This window comes from Halichoerus grypus, chromosome 6 (assembly GCF_964656455.1).
Source record: "Halichoerus grypus chromosome 6, mHalGry1.hap1.1, whole genome shotgun sequence".
Lineage (NCBI taxonomy): Eukaryota > Metazoa > Chordata > Mammalia > Carnivora > Phocidae > Halichoerus > Halichoerus grypus.
Window position 1 is genome coordinate 6,781,938 of NC_135717.1, and position 27,949 is coordinate 6,809,886.

At 45.2% G+C, this 27,949-nt stretch overlaps 1 protein-coding gene and 1 non-coding gene across 2 annotated transcripts in view; both read left to right on the top strand.

Annotated features, from left to right (window-relative positions):
- LOC118527111 (uncharacterized) overlaps positions 1–27,949 on the top strand; it is a 71,807-nt gene continuing 43,858 nt past the window's right edge. The window contains exons 1-8 of the mRNA XM_078074013.1: positions 1–164; positions 7,198–7,365; positions 10,156–10,742; positions 20,851–21,366; positions 21,612–21,765; positions 23,719–23,810; positions 24,089–24,215; positions 26,419–27,307. Coding sequence (XP_077930139.1) covers positions 20,941–21,366; positions 21,612–21,765; positions 23,719–23,810; positions 24,089–24,215; positions 26,419–27,307 — 1,688 coding nt within the window. The 5' untranslated portion in view covers positions 1–164; positions 7,198–7,365; positions 10,156–10,742; positions 20,851–20,940. The remainder of the gene's footprint in view (positions 165–7,197; positions 7,366–10,155; positions 10,743–20,850; positions 21,367–21,611; positions 21,766–23,718; positions 23,811–24,088; positions 24,216–26,418; positions 27,308–27,949) is intronic.
- On the top strand, positions 16,915–17,018 carry LOC118527132 (U6 spliceosomal RNA). Its single transcript, XR_004912978.1, has one exon. It is a non-coding gene; the product is annotated as a U6 spliceosomal RNA (small nuclear RNA).

Genomic DNA, 27,949 nt, shown 5'->3' on the forward strand with positions numbered 1-27,949 from the left:
TGCCTGTCATCGATTGTTAAAATCAGACTGTGACTCCCGGAACAGGAAGCTTTAGGGATCACGTGGCCGCAAATGGCAGTTTACTCCATGGCCAGCCACCCCGTGCCGCCCGGACGTGTCTGTACATCCACAGTGTGCTTCTTTACACCGCAAGCCCTGGGACGGTGAGGATCCTCTTTCTTTGCAGACTTCTCTGAAGTTTACAAGAAGCTCTAGGGTTAGTTCAGCAGCTCACCAGACTCTGGCCCAACTCTGAGATGCATCCCCATGCCATGAATCTCTCTCCTCTGCCATTTGCCCTATACCAAAGGCAATTTGGGGGAGGCCCTGTTATTTTTTTTTTTTTTTTTTTTTTTTTTTTATTTATTTGAGAGAGAGAATGAGATAGAGAGAGCATGAGAGGGTCAGAGGGAGAAGCAGACTCCCTGCCGAGCAGGGAGCCCGATGTGGGACTCGATCCCGGGACTCCAGGATCATGACCTGAGCCGAAGGCAGTCGCTTAACCAACTGAGCCACCCAGGCGCCCGCCCTGTTATTTTTTTTAAAGATTATTTATTTATTTGAGAGAGAGATACACGAGTGGGGGGGGGCAGAGGGAGAGGGAGAAGCAGGCTCCCCACTGAGCAGGGAGCCGGATGCGGGACTCGGTCCCAGGACCCTGGGATCGTGACCTGAGCCGAAGGCAGACGCTTAACCGACTGAGCCACCTGGGCAGCCCTGGGGGAGGCACTGTTACAAATGACTCTCAGTTTGCCTGTGATTGATACTCTGATGATCAGAGAAGCCTTAGTATTATGTCCTCAGGTTGAGTCCCAGAATTTCAAAGAGGGTCTTGCAAAATTTGCATATGACTTGGGCAAATGAAAGGCCAGACCCGGGAACCCAGCCGAGTGGTATCACTGTCTTCTTTTACTTTGGTTTTTAAAGGGTGGGGAAGGCCACCCCGTCCCGTTTGGCTGCCTGCCCGAACCACTGGAGTTGTAGCGAGCTCTCCTATATCTCTGCCACCTCTGTGTGCCATAGACAGAGTCTGCCTGTCTCTGGCATACAGGTAGAAAGAGCTGGTAGATGGGCCTACACAGGCAGCCTAAGCCCAAGGCTCATTCAACAGTCCAGAGCCCTACACTCATCTCGTGTGCCATGTGAGTCCAAAACTATAATCATGATAACAGTGGTGTTAGTAGCCACATAGTTCACAGTGTGGCAGGCACTCTGCCAATGGCTTGACATGAATCAGTTCAACTGGAGCCTCATCACAGCCTGATGGGGTAGATGCTGTTATAATCCCAGTTCTGCAGAGAAACTGAGGCTCCAAGAGGTTACGTAACTAGACTAAGAGAACATAGTACAGATAAAATTAGAACCAAGGCCAATGTGAACCCTACAGTGACCTTCTACTGGGACCCCCTGGTCAGCTGGGTCCCCTTACATCCTTCCCTGATATGAATGGGCCCGTCAACGAGGGGGCAGCTCACCTGCAAGAGAATCGCCAGTGGTCCCAGCTGAGCAGAACCAAGCTGGACTTGACTTCTTCCTCCCTCTGGGTCACCTTGTTGCAGTCCCACCACTTTTTTAAGCATAAGGATAAGAATCCCTATGTTTAAAATTTAAAACTAACTCCAAAAGATACCTGCTCCCCCATGTTCATTGCAGCATTATTTGCAATTACCAAGACATGGAAATAACCTAATTTATTTATGTATATATAATATACATTTATGTATATATTACATTTATGTGTATATAATATATGTATATATTATTTATGTATATATAAATGTAATATATAGAATGTATATATGTAAATATATTTATAAATATAGATAAATATACTCACACAATGGAATACTATTCAGCCATAAAAAAATGAAATCTTGCCATTTGGGACAATATGGATGAACCTTGAGGGCATTATGCTAAGTGAAATAAGTCAGACAGAGAAAGACAAATAGCATATGTATGATCTCACTTATGTGTGGCATCTAGGGGGGGAAAAAGTTCCTAAATACAGAGAACAGATTGGTGGTTGCCAGAGGGGGGTGAGGTAGGAGGTTGATAAGTCATGTGGGGGAGGGCGTCTGGATGGTTCAGTTTTTGAGCAACTGACTCTTGATGTTGGCTCAGGTCATGATCTCAGGGTCGTGGGATTGATGTCAGGATCCACATTCTGCAGTCCATTTGGGATTCTCTCTCTCTCTCTCTGCCCCTCCCCCCAATTGCGCACACACTCTCTCTCTCAAATAAATTAATTAATTAAAAAATAAATAAGTTATGGGGACATGATGTACAGCCAAGAGAGTCCATCTTAAAAGTTCTCATCACAAGAAAAAAATTTTGGAACTATGGTGACAGATGTTAGCTGGGCTTATTGGTGTGATCGTTTTGCAATATATCCCTATATCGAATCATTATGTTGCACGCCTGAAACTAATATAATGTTATATGTCAATTATATCTCAATTTTATTTAAGGATGGGGTGCCTGGCCAGCCCAGTTGGGAGAGCACACGACTCCTGGTCTCTGGATTATAAGTTTCAGCCCCACCTTGGGGGTAGAGATTATTTAAAAATAAAATCTAAAAAAAAAAAAAAAAAAATGAGGTCACTGGGTGGGCCCTAATCCAATAGGTCTGGGGTCCTTAAAAGAAGAGATTAGGACACACACACACACAGAGGGAGGGCCACGTGAAGGCACACGGACAGGAAAGAGAAGACAGCCATTTACAAGCCCAGGAAAGAGGCTTCAGAATGAACCAGCCCTGCTGACACCTTGAGTTTGGACTTCTAGCCTCCAGACCTAAGACGATGCATATCGGTTGCTGAAGCTGCTCAGTCCGTGGCACCTTGTTATGGCAGCCCTAGCCGACTAACACAGTCTCCCTCTGGGGCCCCCAGTTCAACCTAAGCCGACCTTGCTCTTCTTTTTTTTTTTTTTTTAAGATTTTATTTATTTATTTGATAGAGAGAGACACAGCAAGAGAGGGAACACAAGCAGGGGGAGTGGGAGAAGCAGACTTCCCGCGGAGCAGGGAGCCCGATGCTGGGCTCCATCCCAGGACCCTGGGATCATGACCTGAGCCGAAGGCAGATGCTTAACGACTGAGCCACCCAGGCGCCCCCAACCTTGCTCTTTTTGCAGAACCCTAGAGGAGAAGCTTCCAGTGCTCCTTCCCTGTGTTGCTAATCTCCTTCTCCCTGCACTCTGGCTTGTCCAGGTGCCCAGAAAGCAAAGCCCTGTGCCCAGGTGGCCTGGTCGTTTCTGTGCTGCTGTCCATGGAGCCCAAGATTTGTTCAACTGCTATTGAACCACACTCTTGGCTCACTCGGAGTTTACAGCCCATGAGGAGCCCCAGGGCCCTGCTCACTGCTATTGCTGTCAAAAAGGCCACATCTTCCACATCCAGTCCTTTCCTACTTATTTTTTCCAGATTGTTGTTCCATCTTGGATGGTGGCCACAAGGATGTGTTGTGAACTTTTCCATCTGCATGCAGAACATTTGGCCCTATTACATTTTAACTCACCCATTCCTTGTTTGGGGCATGGGTATAGGGACAAGGGTTGCTTTTCCTCCCTCAATGTACAAGTTAGCACTGTTAGCTTAGGGTCATACACAAATCTAACTTTCTGTCACCAACATTCCCATATGTAACATTGATAAAACAGGAAACAGTTTGCATAAAGCACATATAAAAGGATCCTATTGAACAGGAAATGGGAGAGAACCCAGTAGTAGCTGGCTCTGGAGAGTGCATTCAAAGTTGCTGTGAATTTATTAATATAATTTGGGTCTGGTAATTCAACCAACTAAAAAGTCCATCCAACTCTGCCCTTACCTGCCTTCCATCCAATTAGCAAGCAGTCGTTGAGGGCTTGTCCCCCCTCTCCGGAATAAGATCCATAAACACACTATCTTCTCTATAAAGCAGTATCTCCAGGTATTTGTCCTTTGTTTTTTGTTTTGTCTTTTGTTTGTTTTAATTCAATTAATTAACATATAATGTATTACCAGTTTCAGAGGTACAGGTCTGTGATTCATCAGTTGCATATAACACCCAGTGCTCATTACATCAAGTGCCCTCCTTAATGTCCATCACTCAGGTACCCCATCCCTCCACCCCCATCCCCTCCAGCAACCCTCAGTTTGTTTCCTATGATTAAGAGTCTCTTATGGTTTGTCTCCTGGTATTTGTCCTTTGTACTCTGCTTGAGCTTCTTCATTCTAGTGTTCCAAGATAATGATCAAGCCTGTTTTACTCCAGCCACGCCATCTATAATTTTTCAGATTTGCAAGTCTTAAATATATATCCTCCTAGACTTCACTTCTGGCCATATGGCAGCCAAGATGAGCAGAGAAACCCTCCCTATATAGCACATTGAAAAGTGATGGGTTCCATGCAAAAAGCATCTTCTACTTACTCATGAATGAGCTGGTGAGAAAGTAAGGGAATTCCTTGGAGGCCAGAAATGACAAGAAAGCAGTAATCCAGAAGGATAAGCACATCCCCAGAGAGACTTTTCCCTGGAGTGTCCGCTCATCTCTGGTGCCCAGAATATGGGTTTTAACAGGCCACATGTGAGGGGGTAGGAGATAAAGCCAGGGACTGAGCCCTCTGCCTAAAGCTAGGAACCTCAAAGGACAACACCCTGAAAGGTGAATAAGAGTAAAATCCACACCAAAGAAGACCATGGGAATATGTGGCTATTTGGGTCTTGGAAAATTCCTCAGGGTCCTAGGATTAAGCCCCATGTCAGGCTTCATGCTCAGCGGGGAGTCAGCTTGTCCCTCTCCCTCTCCCTCTGCCCCTCCTCGCTGCTCGTGCTCTCTCTCTCTCCCAAATAAATAAAATCTTTTTTAAAAAGAGTTTATTTTTAAGTAATCTACACACCCAACATGGGGCTCGAACTCACAACCCTGAGATCCAGAGTTGCACTCTCCACCAATGAGCCAGCCAGGCATCCCACTAGCTAAATTTAGTTTATAGTGACCCCAACATATTCATGTCTCTGGGTACAAGACTGAATCAAACAGATTCTCACTATAAACCCAGCGCCCACCTGGCTCCCACAGGGAGAACCCTGAGGAGCTTACAACAGGAAATCACTAGACACCAGAGAAAACACCCCCAAGAACCCTAGTGCCTGGTGTCAGCAGCACATTCGGGGAATGCATCCCTTCGGTATTAACCCCACCCGTTTTCACAGCTCAGAAGTCAACCTTGGGAGCCCACAGTTTCTGGAGTGCCGTTCAGAAACTTTTATTTGTTTGGGGCAACCTGCCAGGCCTAAAGTACAGTGTTTCTTTGTAATAGTAAATCATTACATTTAGTGATACTTTGAGTTCTTTCGAAACTCTTGTGTGGATGTCACCTGATCTCATTAGCAGAGCTTGTTCGCCAATAGGTAGAGAACCTTGGGGTCACCAGCACGATTTCATGTAGACCCTCTGACTATTTGTGGGGCCAGCAATCTCATTTCTCGGAATCTATCCTTAGGAGATAATCGGAGATGTCTTTAATGATCATGGACAAAGATGTTCTGCTTTTCCCATAGTGCTGCCATCAAAGTATCTTCTTTGGTTATTGTCTCTTTTCCCCCATCCTGATGTCAGTGCCATTATTTCCTCTTCCAGTCAAGATTATGATAAAAATAGCAATAATTGTGATAAGTAACGTGCACTGAGTGTTCACTGTGTGCCAAGCGCTTTGCTATGCACTTTTTACACATTCAGTCATTTAATTCCCACAGAGACGTTGTGAGGTTAGCATCACCATTATCAGCTACCAGTTATTATCAATAATTATCAAATATTATAATTATCAGTTCTTAACTATCATCGTTTTACAGATGAAAAAACTGAAAGCTAAGAGAGAGAGGTTATTAAAAAGCCCCAAACATGGGGCACCTGGGTGGCTCAATCAGTTGAGCATCCAGCTCTTGGTTTGATCTCAGGGTGATGTGATCAAGCCCCATGTTGGGCTCCCCTCTCAGCGGGGAGTCGGCTTGAGATTCTCTCTCTCCCTCTTCTCCTCCCTCTGCTCGAGCTCTCTTTCTCTCTCGCTCTCTCGCTCGCTCTCTGAAAATGAATAAATAAATAAATCTTTTTTTTTTTTAAAGCCCCAAACATATAACCTGTTAATGGTGGAGTTGAGACTTGAACTCCACTCTTTTTTACTCTATTTTTTATGCCTAAATAAGTACACTGTGCCTGGTACCTGGTGACGCTGAAGAGGACTTCACCAGTTTCTGAAGCCATCCCACGGAACCGGCAGTATCTCAGAGAAGAGCATCCTAGATGTTTCAGTTTCTTGTCCAGTGGGGAAGAACCTGTTTGTCAGGACTCAAACCTCTGCCCCTTCTGCCCCAAGGAACTCGGCTGTCCTGTTTTCCCTGCTGGCTGCTTTTGCTCAGGTTCTCACCTTCCAACCAGCTCACAGATTCTATATCCCAGGTTGTGAATCTTCATAAATTTTAGCCAATCATGGTAATTCCATCCCCTATGCTCTGATGGTTCTTGGCATGGGTATGTCATGCTTTTCAAGCTGAAGAGTCGTGAAAGCCTGCTGGGAATGGGGATGGGGGCCGAATTATGAGATTTTCCTTGCTCTTAAAAGGGGACACAAGACCAAAGACAGCCCAGTCTCCTTTGCATCCTTTACGTCTCGATTCTGTGCAGTTTCTGGAAAATGTTTTCCGTATCTTTGGGGAAAGAGGACGGTTTTTGTCTTATTCACCAACCTGTCTCCACCCTGCCCCTCTTCACACACACCTGACATGACAGGTGCTTCTGGAAGGTTTCTCTCAGTGAAATCTGCATTCCCACAGCCCAAACCAATATTTGAGTAGCATTTAGCAGAAGCACCTGTGGGCATTTGGAGGTGGGGTGGGGGTGGGGCAGATTGGACATACATAAAGAGCAGTCAACACTCAATGGAATAAAAACTCCAAGAGATTGTTAGGATCCTAGAAGAAAGGGGGTGTGAGGAAGGTTCTAGACAAAGCAGAGGACTTCACGTGGGGATAAGCACTGGAGAGCTGGCCCGGGATAAATTCCTGATGGCTGAGATGGCTGAAAATGTTAAATATTCACCTTGAGTTGATTCCAGGCTGCACGGTTAGAATATCCCTCGTTTATTCAGAAACTGAGGGATTAAATTTATTGTGCACAACGATTTTCTGTGTCATGGACTTTTTTCATAGGTCTGGAAGCTGAAGAAGAGGCTGTTCCAAGCCAGGGAGCCCAGACAAGACAGTGGCAGGCAGCAGTACTTCGGGGCAGAAGGAAAAGTGGCAACACTGCTGACCTCGGAGCAGGCTTGAGACCCTGGAGCAGCCCCTGGAAATAGAGGAATTCTGAAACAATTAATGGTACAGCTGCTCGATAGAATACTACATAGCTATTAAAATGACAATTATCCATTCAGTGAAGCAAAATTGAATGTTAATGATATGATATTAAGTGTTTTTAAATAGCACACGAGGGGTGCCTGGCTGGCTCAGTCAGTAGAGTGTGTGACTCTTGATCTTGTGGTTGTGAGTTCAAGCCCCACGTTGGGCATAGAGATTACTTGATAAAAAAGATTTTATTTTATTTTTTTTATCACAGAAAAGCCAATTAATTATTACTAAGGTTAGCTTTTGTGGAGGACTATAGGTCACAGATTAGCAGTCTCATCAATAATGTGACCATTACCTGTAATCAAAATTTTCAAATATAAAATTATATACATATACGTAATGTAATACAAATATTTTTTCTATCCTTTAATTTCCAAAGCATGCTCATTCACCTCTGACTGACTGATCGTACATAAATATTCTTTTGATAGGCTAGGACATCCGTGTTATCCCAATTACACAAAAACAGATGCAAAACAGTGTTACGTGACTTCTTTGCCTGAAAGTGTAAGACTAAGTGTGTGTGCGTATCTATTTTTAAATCTCTTTATTCCCATTCCATCCTTTTGGCTAAACTTTATTCCTATAATATCTGCCCTTCTTAAAGTCCCCTCTCTTGTGAAAGTCATCATTATCCAGTGCCCCCAGCCAAATCTTCTTCTTCTCCACCACCCCCCCACTTCTAGTCATCGAATGCTAACAAGGCATCTTAAATCTTTCTGGAATGGATCTCTTCTCCATTAGAATTCCCTTTTGCAAGTCCATTTCTTCATAAGTCTGACATGAAAGATTATTTATTAGAGAGAGAGGGTACAAGCAGGGGGAGTGATAGGGGGAGAGGGAGAAGCAGACTCCCCTCTGAGCAGGGAGCCTGATGCAGGACTGGATCCCAGGACCCTGGGATCATGACCTGAGCCGAAGGCAGACGCTTAACTGACTGAGCCACCCAGGCGCCCCTGACATGAAAGATTGTAATTGCTCTGCCGGTTTTCTCTTCTTTAGTCAGTGGTGACAGCTCCAGGTCTGTTTGCTTTTGTCGTTCTTGTATCATGCTCATAGTCTTATTGACAGTAGCACAAATGCGGTTCTTAGTCTCTTTCTGCTCTGCAGCAATTGGTTTAAAGCATGCATGCGAAGTTTGATACCGAGACTTTATCGCTGACAATTCCTTTAAGAGCGTAACTGGATTTTTCTTGCTTGCTGCATCAGGATGATTAGTCTTGATTTCATATTCCAGTCGTCCGCTCCAGCTTATCGACCTCCGCTTCCATGTTGGATAGTTGACCAAGAAAAAAGATTAAAAAAAAAACAACAGTGCACATGATGTCACATCAATCAGATTGGGCTTTTCCAGGTGGCAAGAAACAAAGTTAGGCTCTTTTGTTGGCAAGGGATTTATTGTATGTAAGGACGCGCGGGGAGATAGGGCCACGGGATGCACTGACATCACAGAATGTTATTCGGGGCCTGAAGGTGACTCAGGTTATCACCTTTTTCTGCTGTGGGCCCTCACTACTAGCTGGCTCCCGTCTGTGAGCTCTGCCATGTGGTGACCAGCCCCTCATTGCCTTTGTTTCCATAGTTCAGTTTCTCTCTCTCCTCAAACCTCTGTTTACTCATGACTTTTCATGCTTCTATCACCTAATGGCTTCCAATTACTGATTTCTGCTTGCCCTGTTTTTTTTTTTTTTAAGGTGAACAGTGTGCTACACTCACAGCATTTTTTTTTAAGTTTATTTTTTTTTTTAGTAATCTGTACACCCAAAGTGGGGCTCGAACTCATGACCCTGAGATCAAGAGTGGCGTGCTCTCCCCACGGAGCCAGCCAGGCTCCCCTTGCCCTGCTTTCTGATTGTTTACATGTGTATCTCCCACTGAAACTCCCCAGGAAAGGGTATCTAACTAGGCCACCTCCATAGTTCCACCAGTCAGGATATATGTAAGCTGTTTTTCCGTCAGATGCCCAAACCTGACCCATTCCGCTCTGGTCTGAAAAGTGGTCACACAACACGAATGTGGCACCTACTTAAGGCATACCAGCCATCTATCCAATACAACTGTAGTTTTGAACTATGTCTCAAATGATAAATAAAAAAGATATGGGGTACCTGGGTGGCTCAGTCGGTTAAGCGTCTGCCTTCGGCTCAGGTCATGATCCCGGGGTTCTGGGATCCAGCCCCGTGTCATGTTGAGCTCCCTGCTCCGCAGGGAGCCTGCTTCTTCCTCTCCCTCTGCCTGCAGCTCCCCCTGCTTGTGCTCTCTCTCTCTGTGTCAAATAAATAAATAAAATCTTTAAAAAATAATAATAAAAAAGATTTGACATATGAAAGCAGGGAGGAAAGGGATGAGTGAAAGCCGTCACAGACTGGTTAGAGGGGAGGGATTAGGAGTGATTATGTTTCTCCACTTTGCAATTTTCATTTAATGATACTGTAATTGTTTTTTAGTTTTCAACTTTTTTTTTTTTTTAAGTAATCTCTCCCAAGCAATAGCAGTCATGCACCCACTACTAAGTTCAGTCTCTTTCGTGAACTTGACTTGGAACATAGAGCAAAGTTACAACCATTAAAGCCGGGTCACCCTTGCACAGAAAATGAAGCAAGATTGACTTTGTCAGGTGAAAATGAAAGCCAGAGGTGAAGGTTGTGAAAGCACCCTGAGGGCAAAAGTTTTCAGAGTGCTATAATAGCATATGCCACATGGGCAAAACACAGGCTCTTACAGCTACGTTGGTTGTGGAAACATGTCCTTTGTCCACAGGCCAAATATTGGAAAACACCATGCATTCGATTGGCCGACAGCTCCAGGGCCAGAGAGAAGCTACCACGGCAGTTTTGTGAAACCAGCCACCCCTGGCTTCATTTTGATCTTCCTCTGTTGGCACAGCCTGGTTTCAGTTGCTCTGCCACAGACAAGCAATTACTAAGAATTATTATTGCTCGACAATAACTATAATTACTGGATGGAAAGGACAGCAGAAATCGAATTATCATATGGACTGGTGCGGGAGCCGGTCAGCTGAACCCCGCCTCCCGTCCGTCCCCGGCGCCGGGCGGGGGGGATCCTCGCGGCTGGAGGCTTGAGCGGAGCACCCAGGGCAGGAGCGCGGTCCAGCGACTCGGGAACCGAGATGCAAAATCCTCCTGCGCTCCTAGAGAGAACCCGGAAGCGCAGCGCAGTCCCGGAAGGCGAGGTGCTGACACACTTCCGGCCTTTGTGACTCATTGTGTCTGTGTCGAGGCGTCGGGAGGGCCTAGGTCCGTGTGCAGCGCCCTTCGGCCGGCCTGAGCCCCAGAGTCAGCTCCCCTTTCTCGCCCAGCGCCCCCAGGCCGCTCCCGGGGCTCACGGTGAGACTTGGGGCCGGCCTCTGGGGAGGGCGGGCGCCGCCGCCGGGTGTGTGCGTGAGGGTGGGCTCTGCAGCCGCGACCCCGGGGTCCCCTCCAGGCGGCCCGGGCGGAGTGTGGACAGAGCCCAAGCCCCTGTTCGTCCCCAGGCCGGGCGGTTGGAAGCGCCGGCCCCCGGGTCCAGGCGGGGAGGGGGCGAGGGTCTAGTGGCCGGGGGTGCACGGAGACCTGGGGAGAAGCCGGGCCCCGCGCCCGCAGTGTCGTCATCGTCGTTTGACGTTTCTGAGAACCGGGTTCGCGAGCGAGCCGACCCCTGTCTGATTTGACTGCCTTCCCTTCGTCGCCATTTGCTTTGATTCCACTGAGAGGGTTTTTTGGTTTTTTTTCGGGGTCCTTCAGGACCTCGAGGTGAAAAACGGGGAAGGCCGAGCAATGGACACGTTTCGAGGTGCCGCTGACGTGTTTCCAAATCACCTGCTTCTCACCCCACCCCCCACCCCCAAGCGGTGATTAAAGAGTATTTGAAGCTTAGAGGGGATAAAGACTTGATTCGGATTTTATACATCTCACTCTCTCGTTCCGCCTTGCGGAATATTTTGAAAACCTTTAGAAATGATCTCTCCGGAAGACTAGGTGGATTTTTTTTTTTTTTTTTTTTTTTTTTTCAGTTCTGGGTAATTAATCTGCTTGTCTTGGAGTGGGTGAAGAGTGAAGGGAGTTTGTGGAAATTGCACCAGCGCTTAGGAGACTGATTGCCTGAGTGACCTTGGGTGATACAGGACTCTTCTCCAGCTCTCAGTTTTCTCATCTTTAAATAAAATGAACTCGATTTTCTCAAAAGGCCCTTCCAACTTTGAAATTATTTGATTTGGTCAGTGTAATTGAAAGATTCAGCTACAGTCGAGCCTGACACGGCGCCCCTCCCGTCCCTTTCCTGCGGTGCCTCCCAGTCCACAATAAGATACTTTTCATTATCGAGAGTGGCTGTTCCATGGCCTGGGACCAAAGAAAGCATTTATTGTACAGGCCAGTGCTAGGCGGACTGGAGGTGGTCAGTAAATACTTGTTGAATGGGATTGTGGAGAATTCATTGTAACCAGATCAACGAAGTACTGTTAGTACATATGCTGGCCAAATGTGGAGAAATAGCTTACATTACATAGTGACCCATTATGATAATTTGCCCCAGAATGTATCTCCCAAGTTTGTGTTGTCTCTGAATTACCGTGCAAGATGCCTGTTAGTGATTTCAGGCAGTTTTCACCGGTATTAAAGTATCAACAGGGAAACTAGCTACTTAAATACACATAGTCTTTTACTGATTCTCTACTTGATCTAAACATTTAATTTTTTTCTAACGTTCTGTTGCATCTAAGTACAGGTGAGTGGTTATGTTAAATTTTACCTTTTCGTTCTCAGGTAGTCTCGGTATTCTTTGTGGAGGTAGCTGTCTTTTAAAGGGAGGTTTTTCATATTTAAAAAAAAAAATTGGGGGCGCCTGGGTGGCTCTGTCGGTTGAGTGTCTGCCTTCGGCTCAGGTCATGATCCCGGGGTCCTGGTGTTGGGCTCCCTGCTCAGTGGGGAGCCTGCTTCTCCCTCTCTTTGTGTAGGTAGCTGTCTTTTAAAGGGAGGTTTTTCATATTTAAAAAAAAAAAAATTGGGGGCGCCTGGGTGGCTCTGTCGGTTAAGTGTCTGCCTTCGGCTCAGGTCATGATCCCGGGGTCCTGGTGTCGGGCTCCCTGCTCAGTGGGGAGCCTGCTTCTCCCTCTCTTTGTGTAGGTAGCTGTCTTTTAAAGGGAGGTTTTTCATATTTAAAAAAAAAAAAAATTGGGGGCGCCTGGGTGGCTCTGTCGGTTAAGTGTCTGCCTTCGGCTCAGGTCATGATCCCGGGGTCCTGGTGTCGGGCTCCCTGCTCAGTGGGGAGCCTGCTTCTCCCTCTCCCTCTGCTGCTCCCCCTGCTTGTGCTTTCTCGCATTCTCTCTCTCAAGTAAACCTCTGTTAAAAAATCGGGAGGGGTGGTGCAGTTTGTTTAAACTTTCAAGACTATGCCCTGGAAAAGGTACTGGCCTGTTTAGAAAATAGCCTTCGGAATAAACTGAGCTTGTAACTCCAAGCCCTTTTTGTAAGAAAATCGTTGATATTTATCCTCAATGAGAACCAGTTGCTGGGGGTAATCTTATCTAAATCAGATAGGGTGTCAGAATGTTTTTCAGCACAGAGGGACCCCAGAGGTAGTTTTCTGTTCCCCTCCCCCTTATCCTTAGATAAGGATACTAAGTGCCAGAGAGGTTAAATAACTCACTGGGGGATATGTAACTTATTTGTGAGAGACTAGAATGTAGGTATTCCAAGCTGTGCTGCTCTCAGTATTACAGGAATTCTCCTGTTGCTTAGTCTTTTAAGCGGGCTGAAAATTGTAGAGCACACTTACATCTCTTACTGTTTATTGAAAAAAAATTAAAGCACCTATCTAGTGCCTACCAAATGCCGGACACTGTTTTAAGTGCTTTACATACATTAATTCATGTAATCCTCACAACAACTCTGTGAGGAAAATAACGATTTTTATCCCCATTGCACAAATTCAGAGAGAGAAATTAATCTGCCTAAAATTATCGGCTGGTGAGTGGTGGTACAGCCTATTGAAACTCTTCCAGGTAGGCCCTGGGGCTGATTTGAGGGCAGTATTGAGTGCTGTATGAGTGGGCACAAAAATAGTAACACCGTAAATTCAATCAATTACTTCTTAAAAACTAATGTTTGCAAGGAATCATACTAAGTGGTCTAAGAGGTACAAAGAAGCCTACCCTAGGGCTCCTGGCTGGCTCAGTTGGTGGAGCGGATGACTCTTGTTCTCAGGTTGGTAGGTTTGAGCCCCACTTTGGGCATAGAGTAGAGCTTGCTTTAAAAAAAGAAAAAGGAAACAAAGAAACATACCCTTAGCAGTGGTCCAGTTGAGGAGGAAGTTATGAAAAATTAAATTGCAGAGAAAGATAAGGACTTCCATGGCAGATGCTTGGCAGAGAGCAGTTGGGCCAGAAGTTTAGTGAGAGGAGAAAAGATTGTTTGCTGAGATCATCTGAGAAACCTAAAATAAAATCCAGCCCTTCCACTGCTGTTGTGACTTTTCTCTTTCTCAGAGTAGGAGCAGAAATGTTGACGCATGGGGGAGAGGACCTGTCATAACTGGGGAAGAGGGAATGTGCCCGTGCCCTCATCTCTGTCCCTTTGTGTCTCACTTCCTCTTTGGTCTCTTCCTATTGAGTTCCATTGACTCGAGAAGTATCTACTCTTTTTTTTTTTTTTTTTTTTAAATCAAGCAAGCTCTGTGCCCATCGTGGGGCTTGAATTCACAACCCTAGTATCAAGAGTTGCATGCTCCACCAACTGAGTCAGCCAATCGCCCCAAAAAGTAACGCACTCTTTAAAACTCTGGCCTAGGTGGGACACAAATCAAGATTCCTTTCCTTGGGGCGCCTGGGTGGCTCCGTCGTTAAGCGTCTGCTTCTGGCGCAGGTCGTGATCCCAGGGTCCTGGGATCAAATCCCACATCGGGCTCCCTGCTCAGCAGGGAGCCTGCTTCTCCCTCTCCCACTCCCCCTGCTTGTGTTCCCTTTCTTGCTGTCTCTCTCTCTGTCAAATAAATAAATAAAAATCTTAAAAAAGAAAAAAGATTCCTTTCCTTTATCCTCCTTTGTATAGCCGAGACAGGGTAAAATTTTCATAAAAATAGAGATTAAGTTTCCGCACCAGTCCTGCTCAGTTATCCTGTTGGATGGTCCCCCCCGGCTAGATTTGAGGTGATTCCTACTCGCATCTCCTGCTGTGTCTCCTTAGCCACACCGCTCTCTGGTGAAAACTGCAGATGGCAGATGAGGCCCATTCCTGGGTGGTCATCCTCATAGGCCCCCCTCTTAAAAAGAATCTGTGTGTACACAGAAGCTCTTCCTTACCCCAGGTGTTGGGACGGAATGATGGTTAGAGCTTGAACTGAGGGGTCCCACAGACGGAATTTCAAATCCTGGCTCTACCATTTAATTGCTGTATGACCTTGGGTGTCATTTAACATCAGTAAACCTTAGTTTTGTCTGTGTAAAGTGCGATAATAATTGTAGCTACTACCTGCTAAGATTGTTACGTGAAAGACTTAATATCTGCTCCATGGAAAGTGCTCAGTGAACATCCGCTCTTACTGTTTTGCCTCTAGGAGTGAATGTTCTTGAATTGAACAGCAGTGAGGGGTGAGTGGCATTTTAGCTAAGTGCTGAAGGATACGGAGGATTTGAAAAGGCAGAGAAGACTGGGAGAGGAAATCCCAGACTTTGTGATGTGAGTAAAGGAAGGTGATCAGAATCCAAGGCCTATTTAGGAGATACTCATTTTGTGGATGGAAAAGGCTCACGCACGAGAGGAGCAGAAATCGATGATGGACAGTGAAGTGTGAGGGGAAACTGGGACCAGGTACTGGAGGGTGGCTCTTGGAAGGCCATAGAGTTTTTGTAAGAATAATCATAGTAAGGTAGGACATGAAGTAGCAGGGAGGGGACTGAAGGCAGGGAAGCAAAGAGAGGAAGCCTGACTTGATGGAATTAGATCATTCTCCCTGGTGCTTGGAGACTGAATCCATGTAAGGAGAGGAATCCAGGAAGGTGAGATTCTGGGCTTTAGTAATTGAATTATTAGTAGAGTATCTGATCGCTAATTGCCACTAAAGGGAAATAAGAAGTGGCAGGGGGAGCGGTGGTATTTTGAGTAGTTCTTATTTCTTCTACTCAATTTAATGGAATTAAACTGCCAGGTCTTGTAACAGATAAGTACAAAGAAGACTCTCTGTCTTTGAGGGGCTTAGAATTTAGTTGGGGGGTGATAGGAACTGCAGTCCAAATAATGATAATATAAGGAGAATATAGATGGCATAAATAGGAACAAAGCAAGATTGAGGGTGTTCAAAAGAGGAAGGTACCTTATTTAATTTGGAGTGTCAGAAGAGATTTTACATCTTGACAAGTAAGTAAAAATTTGACCAACAAAGTTGTAACGGTGGGAAATTGTGCACAGCAGAGACGTGAAGATGGAACATCACACCCTGTGCGTCAGGAACATGAATGGTCAGATAGGCTGAAATATGGGGGGATCACTACTCGGAGATAAGACTGGAAAAGTAGAGTAGGGTGTGTTCTTTGAACACGAAATTGGTAGATACCAAGGATTCACTGACACTAATTTAGGGGAAGGAGGGAATGAGCAGAAGCATTCTTTGGCAATAGTGCACTGACCTCCTCAGTTTGTTATTCGTTTCGACTGGGGAGAGATTGCAGCTGGGGAAACTGGGACCCTGTCACCAATTTAGGCAGGAGATCTGGAGCCTGAATTAGGGTGATGGGAAGTAATTGTGGGAGGCGTAGCAGGAAAAGGTAGTCTTTCTTTTGACTTTTCAGAATGAAATTAGAGAAACTAAGGTTCATAGGAATTATTTAGCCTCCAGTTGGGAAGAAGCTAGCTAGCCAAAGGAGTGATGTCGTGGACTGCCGACTCACCGCCTCTTCCGATGGAGGAAGCGCTCCTAGGGAGGTCTTGGCTATTCTGATGCCCCAAGCTCCAGGGTGCCTCTTGCTAGAAGCTGCCTTGTTGACACATCAGTTACTTCTCGGGCTTCTCTAGCACTGGTATTGAAACCTCTGTAGAACGGTTGGCACATTCTGCTTTGTACTATAGTTATTTGTGTAAAAATAGGAATCAGGCTTCTCATCTTTGTGTTCCCGTCAGTCTAGGAGGACACTTTGCATATTGTAGATCTGGAGAGATGTTTAGGAAATTGGATGATTGTAGCTGGAAGGACTTGACTAAAGCTGCTCTGAAGTTGAAAAACATACTTACTGCAGCAAGGAGGGTGGGTGCAGAAGGGGTCTGAAGGAAGTCAGCGGGAAGGGCTGGAGGATGGTTTGCACTGGGCTTTACCAGCTTAAAATCATTGAAAAAAATGACTGAATTCCCACATTCTCTCAGTTTATATAGAAAGCCTTTTTGGATGTAGCGTTTTTTATTTTTCTCACAGTCTGCTACTTTAATAAGGATTTTAATTTTTTTAAGGACAAAAAAGTAAGATAGAAAAACTAATCCTGTGGTAAATGTCAGATTAAAATCATAGTCTTTGCCACTAAAACATTCATCTCCAGTGCTTGGTTCGGCAGCACATACACTAAGATTAGAATGATACAGAGATGAGCATGGCCTCTGCACAGGGATGACATGCAAATTCATGAAGCGTTCTGCTGCAAACAAACCAAAAAACAGTCATCTCCAAACCTTTTTTTGGACACACATTCCTATCTGTAAAAATTATTTATAAAAATTGTATACATGTATTATTTTCCCAGCATTTTGTATAATAAAACAAAAAATACATTAAATTGTGCTATTGAAAAATAATTTTTGTCCTTTAAATGCATGTGATCCCTTTTCCACCCACACTTACTAATAATCTTTTTTAATGAGAGCCATGTAATTAAAAATGCTTTGCTAGTTTAAAATTCATGGGCACCTGGGTGGCTCAGTTGGTTAAGCGACTGCCTTCGGCTCAGGTCATGATCCTCGAGTCCCAGGATCAAGTCCCGCATCGGGCTCCCTGCTCAGCGGGGAGTCTGCTTCTCCCTCTGACCCTCCCCCCTCTCATGCTCTCTCTCTCTCTCTCTCTCTCATTCTCTCTCAAATAAATAAATAAAATCTTTTAAAAAAATAAAATAAAATAAAATTCATGACTTTAGGGGCACCTGGGTGGCTCCCTCCGTTAAGCGTCTGCCTTCCGCTCAGGTCATGATCTCAGGGTCCTGGGATGGAGCCCCATGTCTGGCTCCCTGCTCGGTGAGGAGCCTGCTTCTCCCTCTCCCTCTGCCCCTCCCCCTAGCTCGTGCTCACTCTTTTCTCTCTCTCTCAAATAAAATTAATTAATTAATTAAAAAAGATAAATAGGCCTGGCAGTGAGAGGCCAGGCTGGACACTGATTTATGAAATTAAGAAGCTCAACCCCTCAAAAAAATTAAAAAGATAAATAAAATTTCTGGCTTTGGATGGTACAGCAATTGGATGCTCTGTCTCTAAAGCTTGAATTTGGTGCTGTTGAATTGAAAAGATACCTCACAAAGATTTGTCAATTCAGGTGGAAGAAACACATTGTCAGCTCGGCTTAGTAACTCATGATTGGTCCTGTCCACCATGCTAAATTTTGGTTGTTGAAATTCAGCTAGTACATTTCCATTTTCCATACCTTTAAATCACCTGTTCTTTTTTTTTTTTTTTAAGATTTTATTTATTTATTTGACAGAGAGAGACACAGCGAGAGAGGGAACACAAGCAGGGGGAGTGGGAGAGGGAGAAGCAGGCTTCCCACAGAGCAAGGAGCCCGATGCGGGGCTCGATCCCAGGACCCCGGGATCATGACCCAAGCCGAAGGCAGACGCTTAACGACTGAGCCACCCAGGCACCCCAAATCACCTGTTCTTAAAAACTGATAATCAAAAGGTGAGGTGCCTGGGTGGCTCAGTCGATAGGGCATGATCTTGCGGGTCGTGAGTTCAAGCCCCACATTGGGCGTAGAGCCTACTTTTAAAAAAGCTAATCAGGGCGCCTGGGTGGCTCAGATGGTTAAGCATCTGCCTTCGGCTCAGGTCATGATCCCAGGGTCCTGGGATCGAGTTCCGCATCGGGCTCTCTGCTCCTTGGGAGCCTGCTTCTCCCTCTTCCTCTCTCTCTGTCTCTCATGAATAAATAAATAAAATCTTTAAAAAAAATAAAAAAATAAAATAAAAAAAGCTAATCAAAAGGTGTTTTATGTTTTTAAAAAACAGATTTTTAAGGTCCATAAAATTCTTCATTTGGAAGATTTTAAACAGTAGAAAATATTTACAAGTTTTTCAAATGTATAGATGCTGAGGTTTTTCCAGGATACTTAGTATCATTTTTGGCAGTTAAAATTACAGAACAGTGGAGGCTATTTCCCAGCATACAACTGTTCTCCTAATAGTCTTTCCTTGCACTTTTTTTTTTCTGAAGTAGCTTTGTCACTTATTGGTTGACATCTTGTTTGATTTAGATTGACATTGGTTTTTATCTCCTTATCTGGGTGAGTAAAACCTTTCTGTAGAAGCTTCCTCTGTGTCGTTTGTTTCTTCACGTGTGTTTGTACCATTAGTATTTCTTCAAATTGTAGTTTCTCTTCCAGAGTCTTTAAGCTGCTTGTCTTTTTTCTTTTCTTTTGAGCTGTAATTGACAGATAACAATATATTAGTTGCAGGTATACACCATAATGATTTGATATTTGGGCAAAATGATCACCACAGTAAATCTAGTTAACGTCTGTCACCACAGTTACAAATTTTTGCTTTTTTTTAATTAAAGATTTTTATTTACTTATTTGAGAGAGAGAGAGAGAGCACGAGAGCGGGGAGGGTCAGAGGGAGAAACAGACTCCCTGCTGAGCAGGGAGCCCGATGTGGGGCTCGATCCTGGGACTCCAGAATCATGACCTGAGCTGAAGGCAGACGCTTAACTGACTGAGCCACCCAGGCGCCCAGAATGTTTTTTCTTGTGATGAGTTTTTAAGATCACTTAGCAACTTTGAAATATGCAACACAGTATTATTAACTCTAGTCACCGCGTTGGACATTGTATTCCTATGGCTTATTTATCTTAGACCTGGGAATCTATCAGTTGACCCCCTTCACCCAGTTTGCCCGGCCCCCGTACTTGTCTCTTTTATGAAGGCAGGATTCATTCAAGCTAGATAAAATAATCCACTATTCCACATACCTCGTCTCAGATAAACTGGGAAATATCACAATACCTAAAATTGCGCAAGTGAAATGAGGGCACTTTGGCAGCTCTGTGTGGGGGAGGGAGGCTCCCACTTTTTCCTTGGGACACACTCGGTGAGATGGGACAGTTCGGCATTAAACCAAGGGAGAGTGTTGGTGTCAGTCGCAACACGCCATCTGTAAAGTGGCACTAGCGGGGGCGCCTGGGTGGCTCAGTCATTAAGCGTCTGCCTTCGGCTCAGGTCATGATCCCAGGGTCCTGGGATCGAGCCCCGCATCGGGTTCCCTGCTCAGTGGGAAGCCTGCTTCTCCCTCTCCCGCTCCCCCTACTTGTTTCCCTCTCTCGCTTTATCTTCCTCTGTCAAATCAATAAATAAAATCTTTAAAAAAAAAAAAACCACCAGCGGTTGTGCCTCCTTGCTAGGGCCGTTGTGGGAGGAAATGAGATGATGCGTGTACTGCTTGAAGTTTGGTGCCTGGCACCCTGCTGACACTCGGCTCTTGCTGGGCTGAGTGCCGTAAAAGCCTGGTGTCATAACCTGCCGCCCCTGGAGGTGAGGTGTTTGGACTCAGGCAGACACCCCGAGGGTGGAATTGGCCTATTGGAGGTTTCTCTCTGAAAAAAAAAAAAATTTTTTTAAGATTTTATTTATCTGAGAGACAGACAGCACAGGCGAGGGGAGAGGCAGGCAGAGGGAGAGGGACAAGCAGACTCCCTGCTGAGCTGGGAGCCCAGCACGGCTCAATCCCAAAACCCTGAAATCATGACCTGAGCCTAAGTCAGATGCTTAACCGACTGAGCCACCCAGGTGCCCCTTTAAGATTTTATTTTTAATAACTTTTTTTAAAAGATTTTATTTATTTATTTGTCAGAGCGAGAGCGAGCACAAGCAGGGGGAGCGACAGGCAGAGGGAGAGGCAGGCTCCCTGCTGAGCAAGGAGCCCGATGTGGGACTCGATCCCAGGAGCCTGGGATCATGATCTGAGCCCAAGGCAGATGCTCAACTGACTGAGCCACCCAGGCGCCCTAAGATTTTATTTTTAAGTAATCTCTACACCCGATGTGGAGCTCGAACTCACAACCCCAAGATAAGAGTGTCACTTGCTCTACCGACCAAAGGCAGCCAGGAACCCCTCTGCAAACCTTAATATATAAAGTGACAGTGAAAACAGCGTGCCTCTGGAGGCTTTTTCTTTTGCTCTTCAGAGGTGTTTTCAGTGCTTCGATGTGCAGCCTTGTGTGAAGTGCTAATACAGGTCACTTTTCATAAAGGCACTAATAATTCTGTTTACTGTGTCAGGAACAGCACTGAAACATTTCAGCAAACATCTCCTAAGCCAGGAAGGAGAGCCCAGACCCTATTTGGATCAAGTCCGCCCCCTGAGCCTGAATGATGACTGCAGAGTCCAGGGAAGCCACAGGTCTGTCCCCACAGGCTGCCCAGGAGAAGGATGGGATCGTAATAGTGAAGGTAGAAGAGGAAGATGAAGAAGACCATATGTGGGGGCAGGATTCCAGCCTGCAGGAGACGCCTCCTCCCGACCCAGAGATTTTCCGCCAACGGTTCAGGCACTTCTGTTACCAGAACACGTTTGGGCCTCGAGAGGCTCTGAGTCGACTGAAAGAACTTTGCCATCAGTGGCTACGACCGGAGATCAACACCAAGGAGCAGATCCTGGAGCTGCTGGTGCTGGAGCAGTTCCTTTCCATCCTGCCCAAGGAGCTCCAAGTCTGGCTGCAGGAATACCGTCCCGATAGTGGGGAGGAGGCCGTGACCCTTCTGGAAGATTTGGAGCTTGATCTATCAGGACAGCAGGTAAGAAGAGGTGAAACCGATTGTGTGTAAGCAGCGCATGGGCTTTAAGGCTGGAACAAAGAGCAAGTTACAATTTAAAGCTGGCCGTAGTTGTCCTTGTGGTTACTCTTTATCCTCTGCTTGGGTACTGAAAGGTGTGCTGGCTTCCTTCTCCTGCATCCACTGGTCTGCTTACCATCTTTTTGTTTGTTTAAATTCCCATTTAAAAAGTGATTTACCCACAAGCCCACCCTGTTTGTCCTCAGGTCCCAGGTCAAGTTCACGGACCTGAAATGCTCGCAAGGGGGATGGTGCCTCTGGATCCAGTGCAGGAGTCCTCGAGCTTTGACCTTCATCATGAGGCCACCCAGTCCCATTTCAAGCATTCATCTCGGAAACCTCGCCTCTTACAGTCACGCGGTAAGAAGCAAGGTTTCATGTGGGGAAAAGCAAACTATTCGGGATGGGGGTGCCCTCTCTGTGTTGCTGAGGGCCTGTAATTTTTAAAAAAAAGCATGCTTGTGTTTTTATCATTACACATTATTGTCATTATTACTAAATATTGGGGGAAATCTAACTTACAGACCAGCCTAAGGAGTTAATGTTACTGAGAAGGTAAATGAAATGTACATCATGAACTTAGATGGGCATTACATTATTCTTGGAATTTTTAGCATTTTGAACGTCCAGCAGATTTTTTTTTTTTTTTTTACAAGAAATTGCTGGGAAGAGGTTATATATTTACCAGCCTGGGTTTTGAAACACTCTGGTTAATCTCATAAGTTACCTTGAAAAGGATCATTTTTTTAAATTCATTTAATTTAAAATGTATAAAATTGTCATATAACCTCTTTTTCTAGCTTTCAGAAATTTCAAACTGGGAAAAGGATGGAAGAAAATACTTTGTTTTTGTTTGAGGAATAGGAGAAATGTCATTTCAGGGTTATACATAAAAATCAGTTTAAATTTTTTTTCCTTTGAGGGAAATATTAACAATGTCTTTATTCAATTTAAAAATCAAAGTAGGTACATAGAATATCAGTAAAAACAAGACCATATTAAAAGTCCCATTGTTCAATAAGCGTTGCTAAAGGTACGTTCCTTAATCATTGTGTTCATTTGTGCTGACATTTAAGGCAGGAATATTAGAGCTTCAGAAAACATTCTCTTCTGTGCATTCTGGAGGAATCTGTAAATCAGTGCGTTGTGCTGACTGATCCACCACTGACCATCCAGTCCCAGTCATGTCCTGTACAGGGCTTGCGAGGTCTCTCCACACTCCACAGGGGGGAAATCAACATTGAGGAGAATATTGTAGTTTTCAGTGCTTGATTAGCACTTCCTGGCACCAGAATAGCAGGTTTAGAGCCCCTGGCACATACAGTTGATACTTAGTAAATAGTTCTCCAGGGAATTCAGCCATATGCATTTATCCTTAATTCCCTCCCAGCACTACTCCTCTTCCAGAGTCTTTCCTAATTCTCGGAAGGTTAAGATGCTAGATACTCGGTCTTTCTGCACATTTTGCTTTAGCTTGTTTTATAACTCTACGTCTGAAATAGTTACAAGGTTTAGTAATTCAGTTTCAAATTCATTTCTCTTATGTCTTTGCAGCTCAGTAACCTTCTTTGTTTATCCAGTAACGTTACCAAATCTAATACTACTTGGCAAGGGAAGATTTTAATTTTGTGGTTTAAAAATTTGTATAGTTGTTGTTACACACTGTAGTTTGTGTGATCGTCTGATAGACTGTCTTGTATTAGATCAGTGTCGACCCACACTTATGCGTACTAGTGTCTCATCGACATTTGAACCACACATACGTTTAATCAAAAAACCGTGGCTAAGTGAGGGTGAAAAGTAGGAGGACCAAAAATGGCCAGAAAAGACCACCTTTGTGCCCTGTGTTTCAAGATATTACTACTAAAGATTGTTAATGCTCGTGTTATATTTTCTGCAACTGAGTGAGATTGTGATGCTCTGGTACTGATCCTTGGACTGGAGAAAATTAAATTGTGAGCCCAACTTGAATCATGAACCGGAAGTTACCCACTTCTGTAGGTAAGGAAGAATAGGAAGCCAGGTTGTAATGCTGGCTCTGCCATTCTTAGCCGTGTGACATTAGGCAAGTCATTTACTTTCTCGGTGTTTGGTTTCCCCCTCTTTAAACTAAAGGGATTGGATCAGGTGATTTTAAGGACCCTTTTGTGACTTGGAAAAGCAGAGGTCATATTTTTTCTTCGTTAGAGTTTCTGTAGTTGAACACTGAACATCAAACATGCTTGGGCAGGAAAGAGAGTGCCCCGGGCCCTTCTTGGAGGGGAGGCCCAGAGCAGAGCTGGTTTTACTCACAGCTCCTTTCTCCTCCCTCAGCTCTCCCTGCCACCCATGTTCCTGCCCCTCATCACGAGGGGAGTCCCAGAGACCAGGCGATGGCATCTGCACTATTCACGGCAGATTCCCAGGTGAGCGGTGGGCCCCTCTGCCTTCCTGAGACCCTCGTGTCCGCCTCTCTTCCTGGAGCTCTTCTAGCTCTCTCCACCCCGGACACAATCTTGATGCCCCTTCCCACAGACTAGCCCCACTCCCACCCTCCCCATCCACCAGAGCCTGGCATGATCCCCTTTTCTTTCCCAGCATCCTGCAGGCTTGCAGTCAACTCTGTCCCTGACTCCAAGTTTGGGTGATGGGATTGTCCCTGAGCTGTGGGAGAACTGAGTGTGGGGATCTCATATTATTTCAGGCAATGGTGAAGATCGAGGACATGGCCGTGTCCCTCATCCTGGAGGAATGGGGATGTCAGAACCTGGCTCGGAGGAATCTCAGTAGGGACAACAGGCAGGAGAATTATGGGAACGTGTTTTCCCAGGGTAAGACTGATGCAGGATTATTGTCTAAGATTGTTTTGCGTCTTTTTTTCGTTAGTTGTGGGATCTCTGATGTGTTCAGTTGAGAGTTGACAAGGATTGAGAGACTGCTGAGCCCCTTTTCTTCAGGCCAGATAGAGAAGGAGCACGTTTGTGTTCATTTAAACCCCAAAGCCTGATACCGTGATTCCCTGATTCCAAGTGGATTTTTTTACTTTTAGGTAGTTTCTGCTGTTTGAAATCAGAAGTATTCTTATGTTCTGAGTTCTCGCCTCTTCGACCACTCTGATAGCTAGGATTTGTCTCCAGTCCCCATCGGTTGTAATGTAGGTGCCTCTGTCGAGGGGATAGAATCTGTATTTCCTATTATAGAGGTCCGGGTGAGACCTGATCATCATCAGTCTAATCCTAACCTAGGACCGCATTCCTGGACTTAACAGGCATCCTTCCATGGGCTTGCTTTCTTCTTCCATCCTGTGAGCGCTGCTCCACAACAGCTTTGTGTAATTACTCATGACTTGTGCCTGTGACCTCCCTTACGATCAGGACTCCCCGTTTCCAAACCTAACGGTGATCTTGTACAGACAGTTCTGCTCCTGGACATGTAGTAAGAACAAAAACAAGCTCTCAGAGGCATCAACCAGATAAGACAAGGTGACCCAGTTGACAAACATTCCCATTTGTCCCCTTCCCTCAATCCCTAGAAGACAGTACTGCAAAGCAGCTCTCTAATAAGTTGTGTCATGGGATGTCCACAGAGAGACTTCTGCCTACGAGGACAGGGGGAGGGTGAGTGAAGGGAACTGAAGACACAGAGTTACTAAAGAAGCCTCAGGTTTTGTTTTGAACCATAGACCTAACCAGGTGGTAGTTTCTTGGTACTTGCTCTTTGGACCAGATTCTGAAAATTAAGCCAAAGAACTGATCTGTGTTTCTTAGCTGGCTATTACCTACCCCGTGATAACTTCAAAAAGCAAACAGTAGTTGGAGACAGTCTGGGAATTATCCCAATAACCAAGGACCTTGGCTTGGAATTCAAAAGAAGTGGACCGATTTCCTCTTCTTACGGTTGGTTCGGTATTTACGGCGATTTCATCACTAAAGTCAGGGCTTAGATACTATTCAGCTTTCCGTGGTTGCATCCGGGGGCCTCTTTGGGATAGTGCAGACCCACTTGGAAAGGGCTCTTAAAGCCAACTAAATAAAGAATAGAGTTGCAATAACTTGGGTTTTTTCTTAGATAAATCTAGACAAGTATAAAACGTGCATGTTCATTGAACAATTTTCACTCTCAATTTAAAAATAATGACACACAGAATCTAGCAGACTACAATAAAGATGTATTCCAATGTTTTAATGTGCTGGTTGCCAAAAGACAGGATCAACTTCGCATTTGTAAGATTTTGGTTTTTTACATCATCTCCTTCAGGGGCCATATCCAGAATTGTTCTCAGTTTCTTTTCTGTTCTCAGGTACTCTCAGTGGTCTGTCAGTGAAGGTTTTAGTCACGTTTACTAATGCCCCAATCAACTTCCTCACCCTCCACTCTGATAATTGAGCACTGTCAGCTCTGCTGCTCTCGCTGGAGGAGAGAGACTCCTGTGTCTGAAGACCCAAGTGACCTGCCAAGTCGAGAGCTCCTGTGTTGTCCACTAACCGTGGCCTTGTTAAAAATCTCCCAGAATCGGAGTATTCGCTTTTCCTTTATTAACTATATATATGCCTGCCTTTGTGGGCTAGTACCGCTTATCGTTTCTAGGAGGGACCTGTCCATTCTCTTTGTTCAAACTCCTACTTAATATTAGAAACAGAACATGATTTTTTTAACATATATTCCTTCATATTAATAATTGGGTAACCAAATCCTAGAACTGTGAATTGTGACCTCTTAACGTTCCTTCTTTCCTCCTCCCTTCCTTCCCTAACTGGTTCTGCTCCCTCTGCTCTTCACTCCCCCACCCCCATGTGCGCTCCCATCCTCTCCCTGCGCTCCCTCTGCTCTCCTCCCACTCAGCCCACCCTCTCCTTCCCCAACTCTACTCCATGTTGTCCCGATTCTTTCCCCCTGCTTTTCTTATATTTTATCCCCGATTAATACTGTGAGGTCATTTTGCAGGCATGTAGAAGCTTCCAGGAAAACAGTGTCAGTTGATTAACCCACATATTCAAAAGAAAATGGTGCCATTTGTATTTTCTATTGTGTCAGGTTGTGAAAACAGGAATGAGAATGAGGAGTCAGCCTCAAAGGCTGAAATCGCAGAAGACTCAGCGTCACGTGGGGAGACAACAGGAAGATTCCAGAAAGATTTTGGAGAAAAACGTGAACAGCAGGGCAGAACAGTAGAAAGGCAGCAGAGAAACCCTGAGGAAAAAACAGGAAGAGAAAAAAGAGATTCGGGGCCAGCTGCAGTCAAGGAAAAAAAACCCACCGCGGGAGAGAGAGGTCCAAGGGAGAAGGGTAAAGGTTTGGGAAGAAGCTTCAGTCTGAGTTCAAACTTTAACGCCTCTGAAGAAGCTCCAACGGGAGCGAAGTCCCACAGATGTGATGAATGTGGGAAATGCTTCACGAGGAGTTCAAGCCTTATTCGCCATAAAATAATCCACACTGGAGAGAAGCCCTATGAATGTAGTGAGTGTGGGAAAGCCTTCAGTCTTAACTCAAACCTGGTCCTGCATCAGAGAATCCACACAGGAGAGAAACCTCATGAATGTAACGAGTGTGGCAAAGCCTTCAGTCACAGTTCGAATCTCATTCTCCATCAGCGGATCCACTCTGGAGAGAAACCCTATGAATGTAACGAGTGTGGGAAGGCCTTCAGCCAGAGCTCAGACCTTACTAAACATCAGAGGATCCACACAGGGGAGAAACCCTATGAATGTAGTGAATGCGGAAAAGCTTTCAACCGAAACTCGTACCTTATTTTGCATCGGAGGATTCACACCCGAGAAAAGCCCTATAAGTGCACTAAGTGCGGCAAGGCCTTCACCCGGAGCTCGACCCTCACTCTGCATCACAGGATCCACACCAGGGAGCGAGCCTCTGAGTACAGCCCCGCCTCCCTCGATGCGTTTGGCGCATTCCTGAAAAGCTGTGTGTAAAGTGAGAATTCGTCAACAAGCCATTTCCCCCTTTTGTTTCCAGAATTACTTCAGAGATGTGTGCCCACAGAGGGGAAAAAAAGAAGGCCTCAACGGATTAAAAGGAAAAAAAAAATCACACTTCAGGATCCTTGTAGTTCCATCAGCAGTGTTCCGCCTTTGCATTGTCTGTGGGCATGTAATCCTTCCATACGGCCCCTGCAGGGAAAAGCTAGTCCTATGGAGAACCCGCACGATATTTCCATACAAGATAAAAGCACACATACAGTCAAATGTCAAGCTTTTCAGTAATGAGGATACCTTTAAGGCGCTCTCGGACTCAGCAACCACAACATAGAATTGAAAGATCAAGATTGGCTCCGTGAAGGCAATACTGGGGTTTTAAAGCTGCTTGCTGCAAACAAGCCCTACTTGGCCAACATCTTGCTCTACCTTATTTCTCAAAAACAAGGAACCGTTAAAACAAACTGCATTGGGACATGCTGCTCAAACTAGTTATATATACGATAAGTTATATACGATCACTGGTAGCCTGCCAAAGCTATAGAAATCTAGGACTGTGCTGATCGGTATCAAACCAAAGATTTCTAGCTCTTCCTGAAAGAGGGTATGTGCACCAGTCTACAGTTCCAAAGGAT